The sequence below is a fragment of the Zootoca vivipara genome, chromosome 13 (assembly GCF_963506605.1).
Source record: "Zootoca vivipara chromosome 13, rZooViv1.1, whole genome shotgun sequence".
Lineage (NCBI taxonomy): Eukaryota > Metazoa > Chordata > Lepidosauria > Squamata > Lacertidae > Zootoca > Zootoca vivipara.
The window spans coordinates 46813931-46837804 of record NC_083288.1 but is presented as its reverse complement, the minus strand read 5'-3'; the positions used below and the strand labels follow the sequence as shown (position 1 = coordinate 46837804).

Here is a 23874-nt window from a genome sequence, read left to right as displayed (position 1 = left end):
TAAACAAGTGGCGAAAAAGTAATCTCAAGCACAATTTAAAATTTACCAGAGTGAGGGGAAAAACAATTATTTACTACTTTTTTAATAATTAATTTTTAATTTTTAATTCAGTTGTTCACTTTGGGAAGAGCATCTTTTAAATATTCTGATCCTAAGCTGCACCTTGACCTCATCTGCAGGCAGTTCAGTTCTTACATCAATAATGCCTTAACCTGATGCTGAAATTCTGCCCCAGTCAGCAACTGAGCCACTGCATTTTGCACTAGCTTCAAATTCCAAGCAAGCCCCAGGGGCAGCCCCACAAAATGTGCATTGCAGGGGCAATTCATACTGAAGGCTACCAGTGCAAATGAAACACTATCAGAAGGGCTTAAAAGGTTAGGAAAGAGTGTGGAAGGAAGAGAAGGTCCCAGCAAAATGAGAGTGGATTATCAAAATGAAAATTTTGCTGAAATTGTAAAGATGACCGAAGAGAAAAGACATCATTTTATGGAAACCAGGGTGAGATGGGGGGAAGTCTGAGGGGATTGTATAATCCTAATATTGTATATATGGCAAATGTTTTGAGTGTATGGAAATAATTTACCAGAGTGAGGGGGAAAACAATATTTATTTAGTACATTTTTTAATAAGTTGTTCTCTGTTGTTCAGCTCAGGCCTCAGAATGATGACGTAGCATTTAGGGGCAAAGATGCAGCCCAATAACCCAGCACTGGAGGACAAGATGGAGAAGATCTCCACAGCCACCATGTGTTTCCCTCTTGTGCTCAGGTAGGCTGGAAAAAAAGACAGCCAAACACAGCAAAAGAGCAACATGCTGAATGTAATGAACTTGGCTTCATTAAAACTGTCAGGTAACTTACGGGCTGCAAATGCGGCAACGAAGCTGGCAATGGCCAAGAGGAACATGTAGCCCAGGACACAATAGAACATGGTGACTGAGCCTTCATTACATTGCACAATGATTTTTTCAGCTAAAGAGTGCATGTCCAGTTCAGGGAATGGGGGAGATGTCATCAACCACACAGTACAGATAGTTGATTGAATAAGAGAACAGGAAAAGACAATGGAATTTGTCAGTCTTTTACTCATCCACTTCCTCATGCTGGACCCTGGCTTGGTGGCCATGAAAGCTAGTACTACAGTGACAGTTTTGGCCAACACACAAGAAACGGCTACAGAGAAGATAATGCCAAACATTGGTTGCCGGAGGAGGCAGGAGACTGTGCTAGGTTCACCCAGAAATAGCAATGAAGAGAGGAAGCAGAGCAGGAGAGAGACAAGGAGAGAGTAGGTGAGGTCCCGGTTGTTGGCTTTGACTATGGGAGTCTCTCTGTACTTTATGAATATTCCTAGCACCAAAACTGTGTTGAGGAAGAAAGAAAGGGCAATGGATGCTAAGCTGATCCCTAAAAGTTCTTTGTAAGAAAGGAAGGTCATCGTTTTCTGAATGCAGGCAGTTTTGTTCTTGTTTGGATACTGAGCTTTTGGGCATCTGAAGCAGTCATTCATATCTGAAAAATAAACAAGGTGAAATTTCAATACTGATTGAACAGTACTTTGGCTTCTATGTGACTGTTTCACTGACATGAAATTAAACCTATTGGATCTATGTGTTTTACTGTTCAGATATAAATGCTTTGATCTCACTGATTCTGAAAGCCATTATACTGATTCACTTCTTACTTTTCAATAGTATTTTGCCTTCTCATAAGAGCCTGCTGGATCAGGCCAATGACCTATCTCATCCAGCTTCCTGATTTCACAGTGGCCAACCGCATACCTATAGGAAGCCTGCAAGCAGGACCTGAGTGAAACAGAAGTCTCCCCCAACCCCCACACTTCTCAGCATCTCATATTTGGAAGAATGCAGATTCTGTCCATGGAGGCACTGCAAAGCCATCAGAGATCATAGCCATTAATAATCTCCATGAGTTTGTCTAATCTGTTCCCATCATTCCCTCTTGTGGAAACCAATTCCATAGATTAATCATGCATTTCATGAATAGGTTAGCTTTCTTTTGCATGTTCTGAATTATCCAACACTCAATTACCTTTGATGTCCCTGAGATCCAGTGTTATGTTGATTCTATATTCCCATACATGGAAAAATTTAATCCATTTTGTATCATGTTCCTCCTTACTCGTTTTTGCACTAAAATAACCCCCTTAAATGCTACTGTCTAGCCTTCCCAGTGTCCTCGTAGGATGAAAAATATGATTTCTACATAACTCACCATCCTGGTTTGAAATTTCCCCTTCTGGACATGGAGCACAATCATAGCAGCAAAACTTTTCCCCTTCTTTCTTTTTCTTCTGATTGCCAGGGTGGCAGTGGTCATTACATAGAGAAAGGGGAGTCACCTATCCATAGCAGAAAAGCCTTTTAGGAGATCAGAGAAACTGATGGTTTATTTGACTTCTATTAATGAAGTTCATTACTCAGCAAATAAAGTTTAATCTAAAAGGTATGCATTATAGGGCTGTGTTAACTATGAATCCCATTATTTGGAATCCCCTCCAAACCTATGACAAACTTTGCAATGAAAAACCCCACATTCCGAGGTGTCCTAAAATAGTGTCTGATTTCCCCAACATGGTGCTATACTGGTCACCCCAATTCCAATATTGTTCAATTCACTCCAATCCTGTGCCAAAATTTTGTATTAGTGGATTGGGGGTGACTTGTAGGACCCTAGGTTTGGCAGGTCAGCCACACAGTTTGAGGGCTCAACAAAATGTTAAGTTTGTTCTGCAAAATGCTGCAAAACAATAGAAAAACAGCTCACCAGGACTTCGTTTTAATGCTGCCTGGAGCCTTATGCAAGCAGTACGTGTTCTATTACTGAGTTATTGTCTCCATACATTAAAAAAAAGAGGTTACAGTATTGAATTGGTGCCTATGTAGAAATTTCATTTATATACTCCAATGCTTTGCTTTATGTATATGGAAGATATAGTTATACAAAAATGTACTCCCCCCTCCCCCATGGCATTTCTAAGTGGCATCAATTTTGAATGTGCCAGGCAGCCACATTTTTCCTTGGCCATATCAGATGGAAACAACAGTTGTAAACAAAATGGAATTCCTGACATCTAAAGAACACATCATAAGAACAGTGAGTAACAGATGGAGTCCAAGGATGCAGACCTGATTAAAACCTCTGTGCCACACAATCATATCTTCATGAAAAATGAATGCTTCTCCTTCAAGAGCATCAGGATCAACTCGTCCAACTTTCATTTGAAGGAAAGACTTGTTTGGGAATGTGATCATGTTCGTGATGTCAAAACCACCTCTCATTTCCCTATTTTCGTTAAAGGACATTGTTTCTCCTGCTGAGTTGTTGAATAAAATGCCTTGCAGAAAATAGTGGAGCTGATTCAAAGAGAAAAAGGGAAAAAAGGAGTGTGTGTGTGTGTGTGTGTGTGTGTGTAATGCAGACCAATTCTAAACAATGAACTATTTTCATATAGCAAATGGAAAAGTTATAACACAGCAATAGATGGCAAAAATTCTGTACATGGTAAATATGCAAGAAAGGGGGACACTCACAAAATGTAATCACTTGATATCTGGCCTTGGAGTAATTGGCTGACTGAAATAATATTTTGTTAATAAGAAGAAGAAGAAGAAGAAGAAGAAGAAGAAGAAGAAGAAGAAGAAGAAGAAGAAGAAGAAGAAGAAGAAGAAGAATTTATACCCCCTCCACCTGGCTGCGTGCCCCAGCCACTCTGGGCACCTTCCAGTAAAATATTAAAATACAGTTATATTATATTGAAATATTAAAATATGTGTTACCTGCCAAGGCTGCAGATCTTGAAGTTCAAACCTTTTGTCTCCTGTCATTGCTCTGTGCTTAGATCTGTATGAATAAATAGCATGCAAAGCATGAGCCACAACAAAGACAGCATTGTAGATATTGTAGCTGTGGCCAGTCATGCCCATTTGAAACAGAAACCCAGGAAGACACTCTAACTTCTCCTCCCCTGTACATGTTTCAGTATCTTGCATGTGCAGTTTGGGAAGTTTACAATCAAATGCTTGCTCCCAGAAGTCCTTGAGAAAAGCATCTGCTGGGTTCCAGTAAGGTTTTATGATCTGAATAAATTCATGGAACTTGAGAAGCTCTTTTGAGTGAATGGTGAAGGAAATGGCACCTTGAAAGAGCTCAAGACCCCAAGCTTTTTGATAACTCAATAATACAAAATCAATTTGAGTTGTCATGATCCACACTTTTCTAAATGTTGAGCTTTCCTTATTATCAGGATCTCGTAGAAATATAAGACATCTCAGCCAGGTCAAAGTCTGAGAATCTCCATAGACAATGCATGCATTCACTTTGTCATTTGTGAGACCCACATAATAACTTTCAAGTATGTCATAAAGTTCAATGAACAAATCGGAATGAGATGCTTTTTCCATTCTTTGTGTGAAGGCTGAACAGATCCCATGCTGGTAGAGCAATTGCTCCAGGGCCTGCAAGAATTTTTCTCCTCCTTCATCACCAGTAACAAAGAGTCCAACCCATGTCCATCCAAAATGTTGAAGCAAGCTGATAATCGCGATATACTGATGAGCTTCATTGGGCATCATGCGGTAAAGGGAAAGTAAGTGATCTATATCACTCTCCTTCTGTGGAAATGAGCCATATGTAAGCTAGCAGGAAAAGACCAGACATTATGAAGATAAGTATAAACAATTACTTTTAGCATTTGGCTGTTCGTTCAAGAAATGTTTCTGCAGTTCTGTTGAAATAGGGACGACCACCCATGTATTTTTTCATTGCTCCCTTTACAGAGACCTCCAAAATGAATCTACCCTAAAGATATTTGATGAGTTACCTGGATGATCTGAAGAATTGCAAATTAAATTGCTCCTTTCAGTCTCTAACCCAGGCATTCCCAAACTGCGGCCCTCCAGATGTTTTGGCCTACAACTCCCATGATCCCTAGCTAAGAGGGCCAGTGGTCAGAGATGATGGGAATTGTAGTCCAAAACATCTGGAGGGCTGAAGTTTGGGGGTGCCTGCTCTAACCAAGAGGTCACCACTATGGTGGCAAGATTCTGCACAAATGCTATCAGAATTCGGTGCGCCTACATAGGAAGTACTTAAATTAACTCCTCAACAGAGCCAGGCAGATTCCACTATAATTTATGGCGCAAATAATTAATATAAAAATAAGGATCAAAGGTTGATTGGTCCCTTTTTGATAAGTTATTTTAGCTTATTTAATTTTTTAAATAATATTTTAAGCATTAATGATGTAATGCAATTATTGTGCTGGTCAGTGACCGTAAAAAAGATTACTTACTTACTTACTTACTAATTACTTACTTACTTACTTACTTACTTACTTGACACAACTGGTAGTTTTCTAGACCATTAAATTGAAGGATGCTTCAAGTTTCAGGGTGCTTCCAGTTTCTAGAGTTGTGGTGATACTTAAGTATTGAAGACCTGTGGTTTGCATGTTTAAGGTGTTGTGTGTGTGTTTGTGGTGGATGTTTTGTGGATGCCAGGTACATTCCGGCTCTCTGGGGTCTCTTCAAAGGTGAATGATCTGTCATGATCTATGAATGGGGCAATAGAGTGCATGGCAGGAAACTTGTCTTAAAATGTATTGTACCATTTTCATGGCAGGAGAACTACTAACATCTAATTCAGAGCTACATTGGCTGGAGGAAACATTTCCCTAAAGTCATCTGAGTCAGATGATGAGTAACATACAGAACCTCTCTAGCCCTGCAGATGTCCAATTGTGATAAATTAGGGTCCTTTAATAAGTTATCCAGGCTCTCCAAGGAGGCAAAGTCTATGCTCAGCTTTGTAAGTCTTCAGGTCAACCCAACTCCTTGCAGAGACAACGTCTCTTGCAGTTGATGTGAGGCACAGGGTGTTGGTGTTGGAAATGTCCAAGGAGCTGAATGCTCTCATGCTTGACTCAGACTTTCATTGGTGTAGCAATCTCTACTAGTAAGGAGTAATGTACATTTCTGATAGACATTCCAGCTTGTAATGCTTCAACATCAGTCATATTCACTTTCTGAGTCTCAAAATCATTTTCAGAAAGGGAAGAGATGAGTGTGATTTGCGGGACAAAAAACCATGCCCCTACTCATAAAACCTACCTGTGGAATCTTGTAGAGGCTTAAGGTATCAGCCATATGGAAGGAGGTATCAGAGCTAAGTCCTCCGATGATGGCTATGAGGTTTTTCTGCGAGTCACATTTGTAGTTGGGAGCAAATCTGTGCATTTTAAAGAGCAGGTTCAGAGTGTTACGATAGGTAATCCTTGCATCATTATAGCTGTCATAGATGTGGAAACCCAGTGTGATATTGGGCAAGATGCTGGGGCTCTCATTTATCACTTTTACCGCAAATGCCAAGGCCAGGATGTGCTGGTAGAATTTTGTTACCATGCTGCAAATGAGGTTAGTTTAAAATTTCAGAGGAGAATTCTACAATGCAGGAAGTAGACAAAACAAATTGCCATTTCTGTCTCAAACTGATACATCTTGAACTTCAACCTTGTTCTCTTTTATGGTGGCTCTAAAATAATACATATCAAACTCTTCTGCCTAAATAAAATGAATTACTCATCATGCCATTTCTATATTACTCTTATCATCTTTTAGTTAGTCCTTGTGGGATCTTTAGTATTCACCCCCCCCCCAAAAAAGACTACAACAATATCCATCTCTTCCTTTTTGTACTCAAACTGGCCATGAAGGTGACAATTCTATGCATCTAGCCCAGGAAAGCAACTATAATTCTTTGAATTAGTTAGTTACTACCATCCTTATACATGGCAGTTTCTAGTATTCATTTATTGGATTGAGGGACGATTCCAACAGATTCCATACAAAAAACGATTATGTCCTTGCGGAGATGGCAACACCAAATCAGTGGTGCATGCCCTCCTGGCTTGCACTCATTACAAAGGCCTGAGGAGTGACATTATCACTTCTCTTTTATTATCTATTCCAGGCCGCCCAACCACTGCCACAGTGTCTTTTCTCCTGGCAGATCAAGAGGAGCAGATGACAGCAAAGGTTGTAAGGTCTTTAAGCTGGGGCAATAAGAATAAGGTTCACTATTTGACTGTTGATTCAGGATTCTAAACTATGTTTTATATAATTGACTTTTTATTTTGTTCTGTCTATACCACAACATTCTTTTGTTGCTAAGGCTGATGGCTGACGCAAAGAAAGTTTCATTCATTCATTCATTTCTACTCAAATGCAAGTCCAAATGAATTCAATGGGAACAACTTCCAAAAATTTGGTATAAGATTGGTTTAGGTGCAATCATTCACTTTTAATATACTAGAAGTCACCTCTTAGATTGCTATGTAAGACAGGCATAGAAAAATGGGGTGAAATGGTTTCTTTTTATCACAGTTTTAAGGTTCTTCAGCTTTCATCACCACTATCAAATATATTCAATTCTAAACTTCATAGAAGAATAAACTAACTCCTCTACACTTATCTTCACTTCTCTATCACTATACCATGGTCAGAAATGCATACATAGCATATTGCTCTATATTTCACTAATTTAAAGCTGAATTGTTAAACCACAAAACCTTCACAGAGTTCAATGATTTTTGCAGCTTGTATTTGCAGCTCATCATGTGAAAGGTTGGACTGGATGAATCCCAAGCTGGAATTAAGATTGCCGGAAGAAATATCAACAACCTCAGATATGCTGATGACACAACCTTGATGGCAGAAAGTGAGGCGGAATTAAAGAACCTTTTAATGAGGATGAAAGAGGAGAGTGCAAAATATGGTCTGAAGCTCAACATAAAAAAAAAAAAACCCAAGATCATGGCCACTGGTCTGATCACCTCCTGGCAAATAGAAGGGGAGGAAATGGAGGCAGTGAGATATTTTACTTTCTTGGGCTCCATGATCACTGCAGATGGTGACAGCAGTCCTGAAATTAAAAGACGCCTGCTTCTTGGGAGAAAAGCAATGACAAACCTAGACAGCATCTTAAAAAGCAGAGACATCACCTTGCCAACAAAGGTCTGTATAGTTAAAGCTATGGTTTTCCCAGTAGTAATGTATGGAAGTGAGAGCTGGACCATAAAGAAGGCTGATCGCCAGAGAATTGATGCTTTCAAATTATGGTGCTGGAGGAGACTCTTGAGAGTCCCATGGACTGCAAGAAGATCAAACCTATCCATTCTGAAGGAAATCAGCCCTGAGTGCTCACTGGAAGGACAGATCCTGAAGCTGAGGCTCCAATACTTTGGCCACCTCATGAGAAGAGAAGACTCCCTGGAAAAGACCCTGATGTTGGGAAAGATATAGGGCAAAAGGAGAAGGGGATGACAGAGGACAAGATGGTTGGACAGTGTTCTCAAAGCTACAAACATGAGTCTGACCAAGCTGCAGTAGGCAGTGAAGACAGGAGTGCCTGGCGTGCTCTGGTCCATGGGGTCACGAAGAGTCGGACACGACTAAACAACAACAATTTGCAGTTCAAGGAAGAGAGAAAAGACAAAAGTTTTTGAATATAATTTCATGCCATTAAAGCATTTTAATTAAACAAAAAAATTGGAATTTGCGGTTTTGGAAAAAAGGGTAAATGTAAAAGTAAAAGTATTAGAGTATTAGAATGGGTATTAGAATGAAGGAAACATCCATAGTAGTGCATGCAAATAATTGCAAGTAGCATGCTCTAAGAGCACATTTTGGTGATTTATTATCTATACCTCGTGCTACCCTGTTTCTCATATTTTAAGACATACCCATAAAATAAGCCATAGCAGGATTTTTAAGCATTCAAGGAATATAAGCCATACCCCGAAAATAAGACATAGTGATAGGCGCAGCAGCAATGCCGGCCGCGGCAGGAGGAGGAGGAAAAAAATAAGACATCCCTTGAAAATAAGCCATAGTGTGTTTTTTGAGGAAAAAAATAAATATAAGACGTGTCTTATAATATGAGAAACACAGTATCTACAGCAAAGCTCATGCCTTTTTGTCACTCATACCTTGGGAAAGGAATAAATCTCCCATCAACTTGCTGCTGCTACAATCAGTTTAACAGACTCACAACACATACCACATTTTGTTAAAATTTCTAGATTTCTCTATTTCACTTATCAGTCAGTGCCAGGTGTGACTTCATAGAATAGTGAAATATATTGAACCAGGTTTATATCTCACAAAGCAATTCTCAAACCATAAGGTCAATATCTCACAAAGCAGACTCAAACACTGTCTCATTCATGACATCTGTTCTAGGAAGATTAGACACTTGCAGATTAGGTGCCCCAAGAACATACACAGCAGTAACCCCTCCATCCCCCTCTTGCTGGTCCCTGTTGGTGGAATTAAAACAAGGCATACAAAGTCTCCCTCCCTTTCTCCACATTGTTTTTCAGTATAGAAAGTATTATTATTTTCACAGAGAGAAAAGCCATTATTTATTGCCAGTCTGCTTAGTAGAATATGCAATACTAAAGAAAATACTGGAAGAATTGATCCCAACAATGAAGGGGGAAGGAGAGTCTCTTACTGTGGATCATCATCAAAAAGATTGTGTGAAGGGTTTTCCTTGAATAAATCTTCAGAGAGGGAATAAGAGAATTGAGAAGCAATCCCACCGATGATGAGGCCACCTGACTGGTACCACTCATGGGGAACAGGAAATGTCTCAGTCTCAGGGCACCCCATAGCTGCTTTGCACAAAACATGAGGCAGCAGAAAAAGCAAAGTGAATGACCACAGCATCCTTGACAAGCTTCTCTGAAAATGTGGATGCTGTTGTGCCTATCAGTATCTGCAGAATGACTTCAGCAAACTAGATTGCATGATGTCTGGCTCTGTCAACAAAGCAAAACAAGAGAGATTGGCACGTCTTATTTAAAAATCAAAGCAGTATAAACACATGGTTTGGGTGCTAAGTGAGATTTCCAATACTCAGAATTCAAGGCAGACTAGTAATATGAAGAAAATACAAAATGGGAGGGGAAAAATTGAGCCATGGCTGCCTCTTGCCACTATTCCTATCTCCTTGTGATTCGGCGGAACAATATTATAATCCCTTTCATGGCTGTTTATTGACAGTTTTCTTATTCCTCTGTTGTTCTGACGAGGTGCACGAATTATGATGATTCGGATAATTGTACGGTGACTTAATAACTTTTAAAAAGTTGTAGTTCCAATGATGGGTCGTTGTTTTTTGTTGTTGTTTTGCATCATGTTGAGTTCTGTGTTTCGTCTCAAATCTGCCTACGCCCTGCCTCTGCCCCTTTGTGGCACAAAAAGTGGCAATTAGCTTGAAGTGGAATGCCCTCCCACCAGAAGTCAAAGAGAACAACAATTACCAGAACTTTAGAAGGCATCTCAAGGCAGCCCTGTTTAGGGAAGCTTTTAATGTCAGCCAGATGGGTGGGGTAAAAATAATAAATTATTATTGTTGTTGTTATTGTTGTTATTGTTATTATTATTATTTTTATGTTAAGTGAAAACTTCAGCAGGAATGTCAAAGTGAATCCATTCTGTTTTGTGACTCAAAGCAACAAATGTTGAAATAACACTGCCCAACTCCCATTTCACCACATGACCTGGCAACTATTATTTCTCTCCACAATAAATTTGTGGCACAAAGAAACAAATGCATCATCCATAAGAGGGAAATTATACTATTGCAACAGTAAACATGAAATAAAGGTGTGTGGCACAAGTGAAGTCAGGGTGTTTATGTAAATTGTTTAAACTGCGTGTGTAGACCTTTTAACCACCCCCCAAAATGACTCAAATTTTGGTTTGGTTTTTGGCAGAATTTAGGCCACAACTTTATTGATTACAATCAAGTGAGTGGTTGCATAGGCTCTGGTTCAACTTTCTCCCTGCACCCTTGCAGGCAGCGCTGACCCTGGGCACCAACCATAGGTCAACCTTGGGTGAACACCTGGGACAGTGGAAAGCAGGAGCCCTGCTAGTCCTCCACCCAGATGCCCCCCTGGACTCAGGCTCAGGGCACAACACCTCACAGGGTTGACCAACCAATGAGTCTCTGGATTCCTTTAGCCAGAATACCCATCGCATAGAGATGGCGAGACCCTTCTGCCACCCCAATCACCTGAACCAGAGCCTATCCGCAACCTTACAAGTTGTGATGATTTGCTACATGGCAGGTGAAACCCAAATGGCACCAGCCAATCAGCCAAGTGGGGAAAATTCCTGTCGTGCTCCTGTCCCAAGAACAGACGACACACAACGGCATAGCAATATATATAGGGATATATAAATATAGGGAGAGGGGGGTGGGTGTTCCGATGCACAAAGCACAAAAGAGGACGCTCAGGGACTTGTGCATGGGCTTCAGTAGAGGTCCCTCAATGTACTTTAGCTGGCATCCCATTGGTCTAATTTCTCCCAGCATTGAGGGACCTCCAATAGGGTGTTGTGGCCATCCAAACATTCCCACCCACACCACAGGGTCTGGTTGCCAGGTCGCACCGCAACACGTGCCCTCTTGTTAGGGAGGACCCGATTTATCTTCAATTTGATTGTGTTGAAATTTAGCTGCTAACCACTCAGTCAAGTCACACACTGCCACCTAGACAGGGTTGGATTTAACTACACCTATTTCCATCTGTTCCACATCTAAGGGGGCAGGGAGGCCTTGCTGGCCCATCCCATCAGGCAGCCCCACAACTCTAAGAAGGTGTTACATGTTAGCTCCAAAGGTGATCTGCATTCAGTCAACAGGCTGCAGAACCCAGAAGAAAAGAATTGGGTTTCAACTTTCACTTTCAATGTGTCTCAGACTGCTTACAGCCCCCTGTACTATGCTGACCTTGCCCAATTCCATTTCTTCTTCTTTTGGTAGACAATATCCACCACAAACGAGGTTGCGATGTCGCATTAGAAATGAATGCAAGCAGCCATTTTAATACATTAAAAGTTGCTAAATACAAACACAACAGGGGAAAGAGAAGGAATCCAAACTGTGCGGCTGAGGAGGGAGTGTGTTGCAAGCTTAACAAGGCGCTATTTGCCCACTCTTTCAGCAACCAGTCAACCACCCCAGCACAAATTGGGTTGAAATATTTTTAAAATTATTATTTTATTTTAATAATTTTATTTTATTGAATGAATTGCTTGTTAACTGAAACAGACCTGTTTCTCCTCCTAGCTTCCTATTTCCTTCTCCTGAGTTGGCAACAACACTCCAGGGCCTCAGGCAGTTTCCTACCTAACCCTACCTGGGGATGCCAGGGACTGAACCTGGGGCCTTCTGCATGCAGAGCAGATGTCCCACCGCTAAATTATGGCCTTGCAGTGGTGGGGGTGTAGCATAAAAGTTTTGGATTTCAAGATCTGCAAGCTACACCATGATCTTATAGGGTGCTACTGTGCTATTAGAAATTTAGCTCTACATTTCTCTGTAAAATCTGAATCTCCCCCCCCCCTTTTCATCTCATGAAATGCCACAATTTCCCCCATGATTCTTTTGAAAGGGATTCACAGATATTTTTGCACTTCAGTCGTGAAAATCATTGTACTCTCCTATCATTCCATTATAAAGGTTTAAGTCTCCTTTCTAAGAGCTGAATAAAAATGAAGGAGGAAATTGTTTAAACTATGGTTGTACATTATACTGGAAATGAGAGATGGTTGCAGAAGAGACCGTTTCTTCCGGTCTCTGGGGCCATTTAAGTGAGAGGAGATTGGTGAAAAACATTTGACAGATCTCTCTAATCTGAAGATTTCTGTCATGGAATCATTGAACCATCTCCCTTCAAAACACTGCATGGGAATCAAGAGACCATTCCCACCTTCCCACAGACATTGACATCCTTCTGCTCAATACACTTTCAAGACTAGTCCCTTCTTCCCGTTAAGCTTCTAGAGGGATAGTTGGACACTGAATATGAGGGAAATTGTATCTTTAGATTCAGTTGTTCACTTTGGGAAGAGCGTATTTTAAGTATTCTGATCCCAAGCAGCACCTTGATCTTATTTGCAGGCAATTCAGTTCTTCCATCAATAATGCCACGACATGATGGTGAATTTCTGCCCCAGTCAGCAACTGAGCCACTGCATTTTGCACTAGCTGTAAAAGCCAGCCTTAGGGACAGCCCCACAAAATGTCCATTGCAGGGGCAATTCATTCTGAAGGCTACCAGTGCAAATGAAACACTATCAGAAGGGCTTAAAAGCCTGGGAAAGCATGTGGAAGGAAGAGAAGGTCCTAACAAAATAAGAGTGGATTATCAAAATGAAGATTTTGCTGAAATCGTAAAGATGACCGTAGAGAACAGACATCAAGATGATAAAAAATTTAAAACAAGAATGGGAAAATTCTGTTGAGTACCTTAAAAACCACTGTAGCTATTTAGAAACATTAGCAGGATTGTTATGGAAACCAGGGTGAGATGGGGGGAAGTCTGAGGGCTTTGTATAAATCCCAATATTGTATATATGGTAAATGTTTCGAGTGTATGGAAATAATTACCAGAGTGAGGGGGAAAACAATTGTTTAATACTTTTTCTTAATAATTTGTTCTCTGTTGTTCAGCTCAGGCCTCATAATAATGATGTAGTATTTAGGGGCAAAGATGCAGCCCAATAACCCAGCACTGGAGGACAAGATGGAAAAGATCTCCACAGCCACCATGAGTTTCCCTCTTGTGCTCAGGTAGGCTGGAAAAAAAGACAGCCAAACACAGCAAAAGAGCAACATGCTGAAGGTAATGAACTTGGCTTCATTAAAACTGTCAGGTAACTTGCGGGCTGCAAATGCGGCAACAAAGCTGGCAATAGCCAAGAGGAACATGTAGCCCAGGACACAATAGAACATGGTGACTGAGCCTTCATTACATTGCACAATGATTTTTTCAGCTAAAGAGTGCATGTCCAGTTCAGGGAATGGGGGAGATGCCATCAACCAGACAATACAAATAGTTGATTGAATAAGAGAACAGGAAAAGACAATGGAATTTGTCAGTCTTTTTCTTATCCACTTCCTCATGCTGGACCCGGGCTTGGTGGCCATGAAAGCTAGAACTACAGTGACAGTTTTGGCCAGCACGCAAGAAACAGCCATTGAGAAGATGATGCCAAACATTGGTTGCCGGAGGAGGCAGGAGACTTTGCTAGGTTCACCGAGAAATAACAAGGAAGAGAGGAAGCAGAGCAGGAGAGAGACAAGGAGAGAGTAGGTGAGGTCCCGGTTGTTGGCTTTGACTATGGGAGTGTCTCTGTACTTTATGAATATTCCTAGCACCAAAGCTGTGATGAGGAAGAAAGAAAGGGCAATGGATGCTAAACTGATACCCAACGGTTCTCCGTAAGAAAGGAAGGTCATCGTTTTCTGAATGCAGGCAGCTTTGTTCTTGTCTGGATACTGAGCTTTTGGGCATCTGAAGCAGTCATTCATATCTGAAATATAAACAAGGTCAAATTTCAATATTGATTCAACAGTATTTTGTCTTCCATGTGACCGCTTTGGTGACATGAAATTCAATCTATTGGAACCATGTGTTTTGGTGTTTATATATATATGCTTTGTTCTCACTCATTCTTAAGGTTATCATAGGTTGTCTGCTAAGTTGATAATAGCTGAGTCGAAATCCTTCAAACTGTCTTTGGGATAAGTAGATAAGAGTCAATGGCCCATTTCATTCAGCTTCCTGATCTCTCAGTTGCCAACTAGATTCCTATGGGAAGCTTGGAAGCAGGACCTGAGTGAAACAGAAGTCTTCCCCATCCCCCACACTTCCCAGAAACTGGTATTTTATATACAGTGGAACCTCGGTTTATGAACACCTCGGTTTATGAATTTTCGGTTTATGAACGCTGCGGACCCATCTGGAACGGATTAATTCATTTCCCATTACTTTCAATGGGAAAGTTTGCTTCAGTTTATGAATGCTTCAGTTTATGAACAGACTTCCGGAACCAATTACACCCATGCTTCAGTTTATGAACGCTTCAGTTTAAGTACTCTGCGGACTCGTCTGGAACGGATTAATCCACTTTCCATTACTTTCAAGGGGAAAGTTTGCTTCAGTTTATGAACACTTACTCCGCGGACTGCCTGGAACGGATTAATTGACTTTCCATTACTTTCAATGGGAAAGTTCGCTTCGGTTTATGAACGCTTCAGTTTATGAACAGACTTCCGGAACCAATTGTGTTCATAAACCGAGGTACCACTGTATAAACACATAAAGCATTAACCATACATAGATAAATAACCCACATACAACGCAGCCTAAATAATTAAAAAAATAAAAATAAAAATAACATAAAATACAATTTCTAATCTTATACTTTTCATGACTTTAAAAAAAAAAAAAAATCTTCCTCGAATTCCCCTCCTCTGCGGTTCATTCCCAATTCTCTTTAGCAAATTCTATATCTTAAATTTAAATCATTCTGGTTTAAAGTAAACTTCCCTCAAACATCACACATTTTTTAACATAATTCAAAAATCTTCAGTTTCTATATACTTGAAAATCTGTTTCCAAATTCAATTCTACAATATTTTTTTAAAATACATTCTAATTTGGTCCCAGTCTTCTTCCACCAATTCTTCTCCCTGGTCACGTAGTCTCCCTGTCATCTCAGCAAGTTCCATATAATCCATCAATTTCATCTGCCATTCTTCCACAGATGTTAGGCATTTTTATCATGTGCCCCAACTCACCCCCCCCCCCTGTCCAGTGTCCTCGTAGGATGCAAAATATGATTTCCACATAACTCACCATCCTGGTTTGAAATTTCCCCTTCTGGACATGGAGCACACCCATAGCAACAAAACTTTTCCCCTTCTTTCTTTTTCTTCTGGTTCCCAGGGTGGCAGTGGTCATTACACAGAGAAAGGGGAATCACCTTTCAATAGCAGAAAAGCAGTTTAGGAGATCAGAGAAACTAATTGCTTATTTGACTTCTCTTAATGGAGTTCACCCCTCAGCATAAAAAGGTTTAATATAAGTAGCTGCCATACACAGCTGCATTAACTATGAACCCCCTTATTTGGATTCCCTCCAAACCTATGACAAATTTTGCAATCATTCTGCAGCACAAACTCAACATTATGCGGTGCTCTCCAATCACTGTCTGAATTCCCCAACCAGGTGCTACCCTGCTCACCCCAAATCCAATACTGTCCAATCCACTCCAAACCTGTGCCAAAGTTTTGCATTCATGGATTGTGATGGCAGGTAAGGCTCCTGATTTGGCAGGTAAGCCACACAGTTTGAGGGCTCAACAAAATGCACTATATTTTGCAAAATGCTGCAAAACAATTGAAAAACATCTCACCTGGACTTCATTTTAACCCTGCCTGGAAATGCAAGGGATTGAACATAGGACCTTTCATATGGGATCTATTAAAGGTAAAGGTACCCTTGACCATTAGGTGCAGTCGTGGACGACCCTGGGTTTGCGGCGCTCATCTCGCTCTATAGGCCGAGGGAGCCAGCGTTTGTCCGCAGACAGTTTCCGGGTCATGTGGCCAGATAGAAAGAGAGATTAGAGAATGGGCAGCTATGAAGCAATTTCATTGGATATGCCAAATCTTTGCTTTTTATATATGGAAGGTATAGTAAATATAAATGAAAAAAATACTTCTACAGAAATGCAGGGTTCCCCCTCCCCTAGGCAGTTCAAAGCCACATCAAATTTGAATGTGCTAGGAAGCCACATTTGTCCTCTGCCCTATCAGATACAAACAGCAGTGTTAAAGAAAATGGAATTTCCTGACACCCAAAGAACACATCATAAGAACAGTGGAGACGGATTTCTAGAATAGAGACCTGATTAAAACCTCTGTGCCATACAATCATATCTTCATGAATGATGAATGCTTCTCCTTCAAGAGCATCAGGATCAACACATCCAACTTTCATTCGAAAGAAGGACTTGTTTGGGAAGGTGATCATGTTCGTGATGTCAAATCTGCTTCTCATTTCCCTTTTTTCATCAAAGGACATTGTTTCCCCTGCTGAGTTGTTAAATGAAATGCCTTGCAGAAAGTAGTGGAGCTGATTCAAAGGGAAAGGGGGGGAAGAAATATATACATACATATAAAAGGTAAAGGTAAAGGGACCCCTGACCATTAGGTCCAGTCGCGACCGACTCTAGGGTTGCGCGCTCATCTCGCATTATTGGCCGAGGGAGCTGGCGTATAGCTTCCAGGTCATGTGGCCAGCATGACAAAGCCGCTTCTGGCAAACCAGAGCAGCACATGGAAACGCCGTTTACCTTCCTGCTGTAGCGGTTCCTATTTATCTACTTGCATTTTGACGTGCTTTCGAACTGCTAGTTTGGCAGGAGCTGGGACCAAGCAACGGGAGCTCACCCCGTCACAGGGATTCGAACCGCTGACCTTCTGATCAGCAAGCCCTAGGTTCAGTGGTTTAACCACAGCGCCACCTGGGTCCCCTATACATACATATAGTGAAGGCCAAATATAAAAAAAATGTGCTATTTCAGTCTAGTGCAGGAATTCCCAAACTTCGGCCCTCCAGATGTTTTGGCCTACAATTCCCATCATCCCTGAACACTGGTCCTGTTAGCTAGGGATCATGGGAGTTGTAGGCCAAAACATCTGGAGGCCGCAGTTTGGGGATACCTGGTCTAGTGGATGGAAAAGTTATAACAAAGTAACAGAAGGCTAAAATACTGTGCATGCTAAACATACAGGGAAAGGGGCACTCTTTTATTTAAAAATATCACATTTTATGATGTGTCACTTTGGAGTAATTGGCTAACTGAAATACTATTTGGATTGCATTATGTTACTCCCTTCTGTATGAATATTGCTTATGGATCGGCACCTAACACAGAACAAGTATAAAAAATGAGCTACTTTCATATAGCAGATAGAAAAGTTACAAAATGGAATAACTTTGAAAATGTCCTATTTCATAAAGTTTGGGTTTCGGGTAATTGTCTCACTGAAATAATATTTTGCAACGTGTTACCTGCCAAGGCTGCAGATCTTGAAGTTCAAACCTTTTGTGCTTTGATCTGTATGAATAAATAGCATGCAAAGCATGAGCCACAACAAAGACAGCATTGTAGATACTGTAGCTGTGGCCAGTCATGCCCATTTCAAACAGATGGCCAGGAAGACCCTCTAACTTCTTCTCCCCTGTACATGTTTCAGTATCTTGCATGAGCAGATCTGCAAATGGACAGTCAAAAGCTTGCTCCCAGAAGTCCTTAAGAAAACCATCACCTGGATTCCAGTAAGGTTTTATGCTCTGAAGAAATTCACTGAACTCGAGAAGCTCTTTTGAGTGAATGGTGAAGGAAATGGCACCTTGAAAGAGCTCAAGATCCCAAGACTTTTGAAAACTCATTAATACGAAATCAATTTGTGTTGTCATGATCCACACTTTTCCTAATGTTGAGTTTTCCTTATTTTCAGGATCTCGTAGAAATATAACAAATCTCAGCCAGGTCAATGTCTGAGAATCTCCATAGACGATGAATGCATTGGCTTTGTCATTTGTGAGATCCACATAATACCTATTAAGTATCTCAAAAAATTCACCCAACATATCAAAACGAGCTATTTTTCCCATTCTTTGTGTTAAGGCTGAGCAGATCCCATGCTGGTAGAGCAATTGCTCCAGAGCCTGCAAGAAATTTTCTCCTCCGTCATCATCTGTAACAAAGATTCCAACCCATGTCCATCCAAAATGCTGGAGCAAATTGATGATCGCCATATACTGATGAGCTTCATTGGGCACCATGCGGTAAAAGGAAATGAAGCTATCTATATCACTCTCCTCTTGGGGAAATGAGCCATATGCAAGCTACAAGGAAAAGAACAGACATAATAATGCTACCTAAGTATAAACAATTATTTTGAGCATGTGGTCTGTCTTCATTCAAGAAATGTTTGTTGAAGCAATTTTGAGGTTTCCAGAAAGTTAAACTGAAGGATGCTTCCAGCTCAATATTCTAGAGTTGTGGTGACATTTTCCACTTTCTGGATATTTTCTTTCATAAAGTATTCATGTCTTGTCAGAAATGTCCTTTTGTTTCATTTGTAGAGTCCAATCCTATTGTGGAATTACTTTGTGGAAATTTAGTATTGGAGAGAAGCCGCACTAGTTGGATTAACCCTAGATAAATCTTTGCCATGTCCGATAGGCTGGCCAAATTCCTCAATGCACCAGCTGAATGCTACTCTAGTTCAACTGTAGGGAATCATGTATAAGATGCACAATGCACATGGCAGAGGAAGACATAACAGTTTTCTTTGATCCATATGGGTTGAAGAACTGCAGTTCACATACTCAAAGTGCTGTATGTATGTGTTGCAGATGGTTGGACCGAAGCTACGAACATGAGTCTGACCAAACTGCGGAAGGCAGTGGAAGACAGGAGTGCCTGGCATGATCTGTTTCATGGGGTCAGCAAGAGTCAGACATGACTAAACGACTAAACAACAGGGTGCTTGTGTTGGAAGTGTCCAAGGTGCTGAATGCTCTCTGCATTCACTAGTCTAACAATCTCTACTGTTAAGGAGTAATCTATGTTTCTGATAGACATTGTAGCTTCTAGTGCTTCAGGATCAGTCATATTCACATTCTGAATCTCAAAATCATTTTCGGAATGGTAAGAGAAAAGTGAGATTTGTTGGGGAGGGGTTGATCATGTCCCTATGCATAAAACCTACTTGTGGAATCTTGTAGAGCCTTAAAGTATCATCCATATGGAAAGAGGTATCAGAGCTAAGTCCTCCGATGATGGCTATGAGGTTTTTCTGTGAGTCACATTTGTAGTTGGGAGCAAATCTATGCATTTTAAAGAGCAGGTCCAAAGTGTTACGATATGTAATCCTTGCATCATAATAGCTGTCGTAGATGTGGAACCCCAGGGTGACATTGGGCAAGAGGTTGGGATTCTCATTGATCACTTTTACAGCAAATGCCAAGGCCAGGATGTGCTGGTAGAATTTTGTTACCATGCTGCAAATGAGGTCAGTTTAAAAATTTCAGAGGAGAATTGTACAATGCAGGAAGTAGACAAAACAAATGGCCATTTCTGTCTCAAACCGATGTATATTGAACTAACTTTGTCTTTTATGATGGCTCTAAAATAATATATACCATCCATCTCTGTATTATGTCTTGTTTGACCTTTAATCTCAGTTGCCTGCCACCCTCAAAAGACAACAACAATCTCCCCCTCTTTCTCTTTTTACTCAAACTGGCTAACTTACAGGTGACCATTCTATGCATGTAGCCCAGGAAAGTAGCAATATTTCAAAGAAATTCACTCAAACAGTCCCTGATTCATGATATATGTTCTAGGAAGATTAAAAGAGTCTGTGCCCCAAGACTAGGTACAGTAGTATCCTCTCCATCCTCCTCTTGTTGGTCCATTTGGTGCAATTAAAACTATCCATTTGGTGCAATTAAAACTATGCATACCGTACAAATCACATCTCCATATTGCTTATCAAAATAGAAAGGATGATCATTAATCAAAAGGTCAAAGCGATCATTTACTGCCTGCCAACTTAGTAGGATGCACAATACTAAAGTACTGGGAAGGATTAATGCCACAAATGAAGGGGGAGGGGGAGTCTCTTACTGTGGATTATCATCAAACAGATTCTGTGAAGGGTTTTCCTTGAATAAATCTTCAATGATGCAATAATAGAACTGAGAAGCAATCCCACCGATGATGAGGCCACCTGACTGGTACCACTCATGGGGAACAGGAAATGTTTCAGTCTCAGGGCACCTCATAGCTGCTTTGCACAAAACATGAGGCAACAGAAAAAGCAAAGTGAATGACCACAGCATCCTTGTAGTCAAGCGTCTCAGAAAATGTGGATGCTCTTGTGCCCTTCAGTACCTGCAGACTAATTTAACATAGATTGCATGAGACCTCTCTGTCACTACAGCACAACAAGGGAGATTGGCACACCTTATTTTAGAATCAAAAGAGTATGAACACATGCTTTGGCCGATAGGTGAGATTTCCAAAACTCTGATTGCTAGTCTGACCAATAATATAAAAAAAAGAAAAAGGGAGAAAGAAGAATGAAAGTCATGCCTGCCTCTTGACTACTCCTATCTATTCATTGTGCAGAGTTTCATCTAATATAATCTCTTTCATGGCTGTTCATTGACAGCTTTCTCGTGCCTTCTGAAATGCCTCTGGAGTTCTGACCAGATGCACAGATTATAGTGATTTGAATAATTGTAGGTTGAAAAATCAGTAAAAGATTTAATTTCAGTTCCAAGGGTCGCTTTATAAAAAACAACATTTTGAGTCCTGAGTTTATTTTCAAAAAGCCTACATGTTACCTCTATCCATTAGAGCAGGGGTGGGCAACTCCCAAGAGACTGTGATCTACTCACAGAGTTAAAAACTGGCACTGATCTACCCCCTTTTGGGGGGTTCAGGTCAAAGTTGTTGAGGGTTTTTTTAGGATGGAAAGTCCCGTTTTGGGGGGTTCACGTCGAAGTTGTTGATGTTTTAGGGAGGTTGAAAGCCACATTTTGAGGGGTGCAGGGCAAAAATATTGAGCTTTCTTTAGGGGAGCCAAAGTTGTTGAGCTTCTTTGGGGGGGGGGAGCCAGTGATCTACCACAGAGGTCCAGTGGTCTACCAGCAGATCATGATCTACCTGTTGGACGAGCCTGTATTAGAAGCACAAAAGGTGGCATTTACCTCAATGTCTTCCATGACAAGTGAATTCTAGCAGGAAAGTCAAAGTGAATCCATTTTGTTTTGCAACTGAAAGCAGAAAATGTTGAAAGAAAATTTGCATCCTTCTGCTCAATACACTTTTTTTAAAAAAATTATATTTATTGAGGTTTTTAACAATAAAAAAAATACAGCACAAAAATACAAAAGCTTGAAAAATAAAAGAAGAAAAAAAATTAAGAAAAAAAAGGGGAAAAAAAGGAAAAAAGAAAGAAAAATAGTATCTCTAACAATATCTTGTCCCCGACTTCCCCGTCCCTCCCCTCCCGGGTCAATTCCATATCCAACTTCACAACTTCTTTTTTATACCCCACACAATAAATTCTATTAGGTTTTGAACTATATTACTCTTAACTATTTCTAATAATTTCCTTTAGCCTATAATTTCCCCCTAAAAAGATATACCTTTGCCTAATTCAGATTCTATCCAATCTTTTAACTAAACCTCCAAACCCACCCCCTCCCTCCCCAGGTAGCAGTTTCCCTTTTTTCCCCGGCCAGCGTCTTCATATCATCCAATTTCAAACATTTTAATCCATCCATTCCTCTACCTTATATTCCTTCTTTACCCCACTCCCACTCTTAACCAATCTAAACCATCCCATTCCTCCTTCTTCCCCTTCCATTGTTTTAATTCTTCCACCAGCCTCCCACCCTCATATTTATTTCCACTGTCCCCTATTTCCAATCTTCTGTCTGGCCTGCGTCCCCTCACTCTCACTGGGGGGGCAAAGGCCAGACTCTTTCCTCCCTCCTCAACTTGTTTGTTTCCTTCTGGGATCTGGTCGCCCTCTCTCACTGAGCAGACCAGATCCCAGGGTCCATCTTGGTCCTTAGCGTCCAAAGTCACATAGGTGATCAATGCTTCCTCTCTCACAGGTTGCATTGATTTCTCAGTCCGTTGCTCCCTATTTTCTGCCTGTTGTTCAATGATTTCTTCTTGTTGCAATTCTAAAGTCTCCATTGGATATATCTGTTGCTGATCTTCTTTTAAAGTCTGAATATTTCCTTTACCATGACGTATTTCCTCTGTCATTTCTTTAATAAAGTCTAGAATATACTGCAGTTCGACCTCCTCCATTTGTAAGAGGGTTGTTTTGGCTGGCAGCCTTCTTTGTCCTTCTGTGTTCCCGTGGGAATTATAACTTGATCCGCCAGAGATGGTGCTATAATGTCCAGACTAGTTCCTTTGTTTATTTCCAACCATATTTATCCTTTATAATTTAAATTCTTAGTCCAACTTTTCCAGTTCTCCTCTTTATTACATCGGTCAACTTAGATATAATCCAAAAAATATCACAGAGTCACAGCAGTTACTCTTTGTAAATCCTTATATTTGTCAGCTGGTCGCGGCTTTAGGTTCCTGCCCCCGGTTTCCGGGGGGGGGGGTTCTTTGTCACAATAATATGATTATCGATGCAGTCTAAAGCATATATTCCCCCCCCCTTAGTTCTGCCTTCTAAGGGGGTACACAAGTTCAATTTTTCAGGGGTATCCTCACCCCTTCTCTTCGATCGGCTGCAGGCAAGTTAGTTGTGTCGCAGCCTTCCGGGTAGGGGGGGGGGAACGACCTCCGTTTTTTATTCCCCTCCCAGGTCCAAATTCTTATTTTTAAATCCAATAAAATTGTCTTACTCACAGTCCGAATCTTAATTTGAAGGTATCTGCCGCTCCTCTGTCTCCGGCTCGGAGCTTTCCGCTACCGAGGTAGCAATGGACCCAAGGCTCCGCCATGTGCAGCCTGCTCTCGGAGGCTCCGACGGGGGCTCTCCGGGCAGTTTCCATGGCTTTCTGGAGCCCGCTGGGTATCCCAGCCCTCAGAACGCACAATCTGAGGCTTCTCCGGGGGGTCGCGGCGCCCACGCGACTCCCCCCCTCCTCGGTAGCGGTGGGTGTCTCGGGAGCCGAGACGAACCCCGCCGGCGGCTGATGGCGCAGACCGGAAGTCCTGCTCAATACACTTTCATGACTAGTCCCTTCTTCCCATTAAGCTTCTAGAGGGATAGTTGGACGCTGAATAGGAGGAAAATTGTATCCTTAGATTCAGTTGTTCACTTTGGGAAGAGCGTCTTTTAAGTATTCTGATCCCAAGCTGCACCTTGACCTTGTTTTCAGGCATTTCAGTTCTATCATCAATAGTGCCATAATATGATGGTG

At 41.0% G+C, this 23874-nt stretch overlaps 2 protein-coding genes across 2 annotated transcripts; both read right to left on the bottom strand.

Annotated features, from left to right (window-relative positions):
• Positions 1-609: 609 nt before the first annotated feature.
• Positions 610-6424, bottom strand: LOC132593013 (vomeronasal type-2 receptor 26-like). Its single transcript, XM_060281376.1, has 5 exons — positions 6134-6424; positions 3981-4660; positions 3803-3866; positions 2238-2364; positions 610-1514 (listed from the first exon to the last, which is right to left on the bottom strand). Exons 1-5 carry the CDS (start codon positions 6422-6424, stop codon positions 610-612), a joined length of 2067 nt encoding a protein of 688 aa, XP_060137359.1.
• Positions 6425-13511: 7087 nt separating this feature from the next.
• On the bottom strand, positions 13512-22798 carry LOC118078941 (vomeronasal type-2 receptor 26-like). Its single transcript, XM_060281375.1, has 8 exons — positions 22517-22798; positions 21638-21708; positions 19674-19791; positions 18125-18804; positions 17965-18010; positions 16819-17022; positions 15742-15868; positions 13512-14413 (listed from the first exon to the last, which is right to left on the bottom strand). The coding sequence occupies exons 1-8, from the start codon at positions 22796-22798 to the stop codon at positions 13512-13514; spliced, it is 2430 nt and encodes an 809-aa protein (XP_060137358.1).
• Between the last annotated feature and the right edge of the window lie 1076 nt (positions 22799-23874).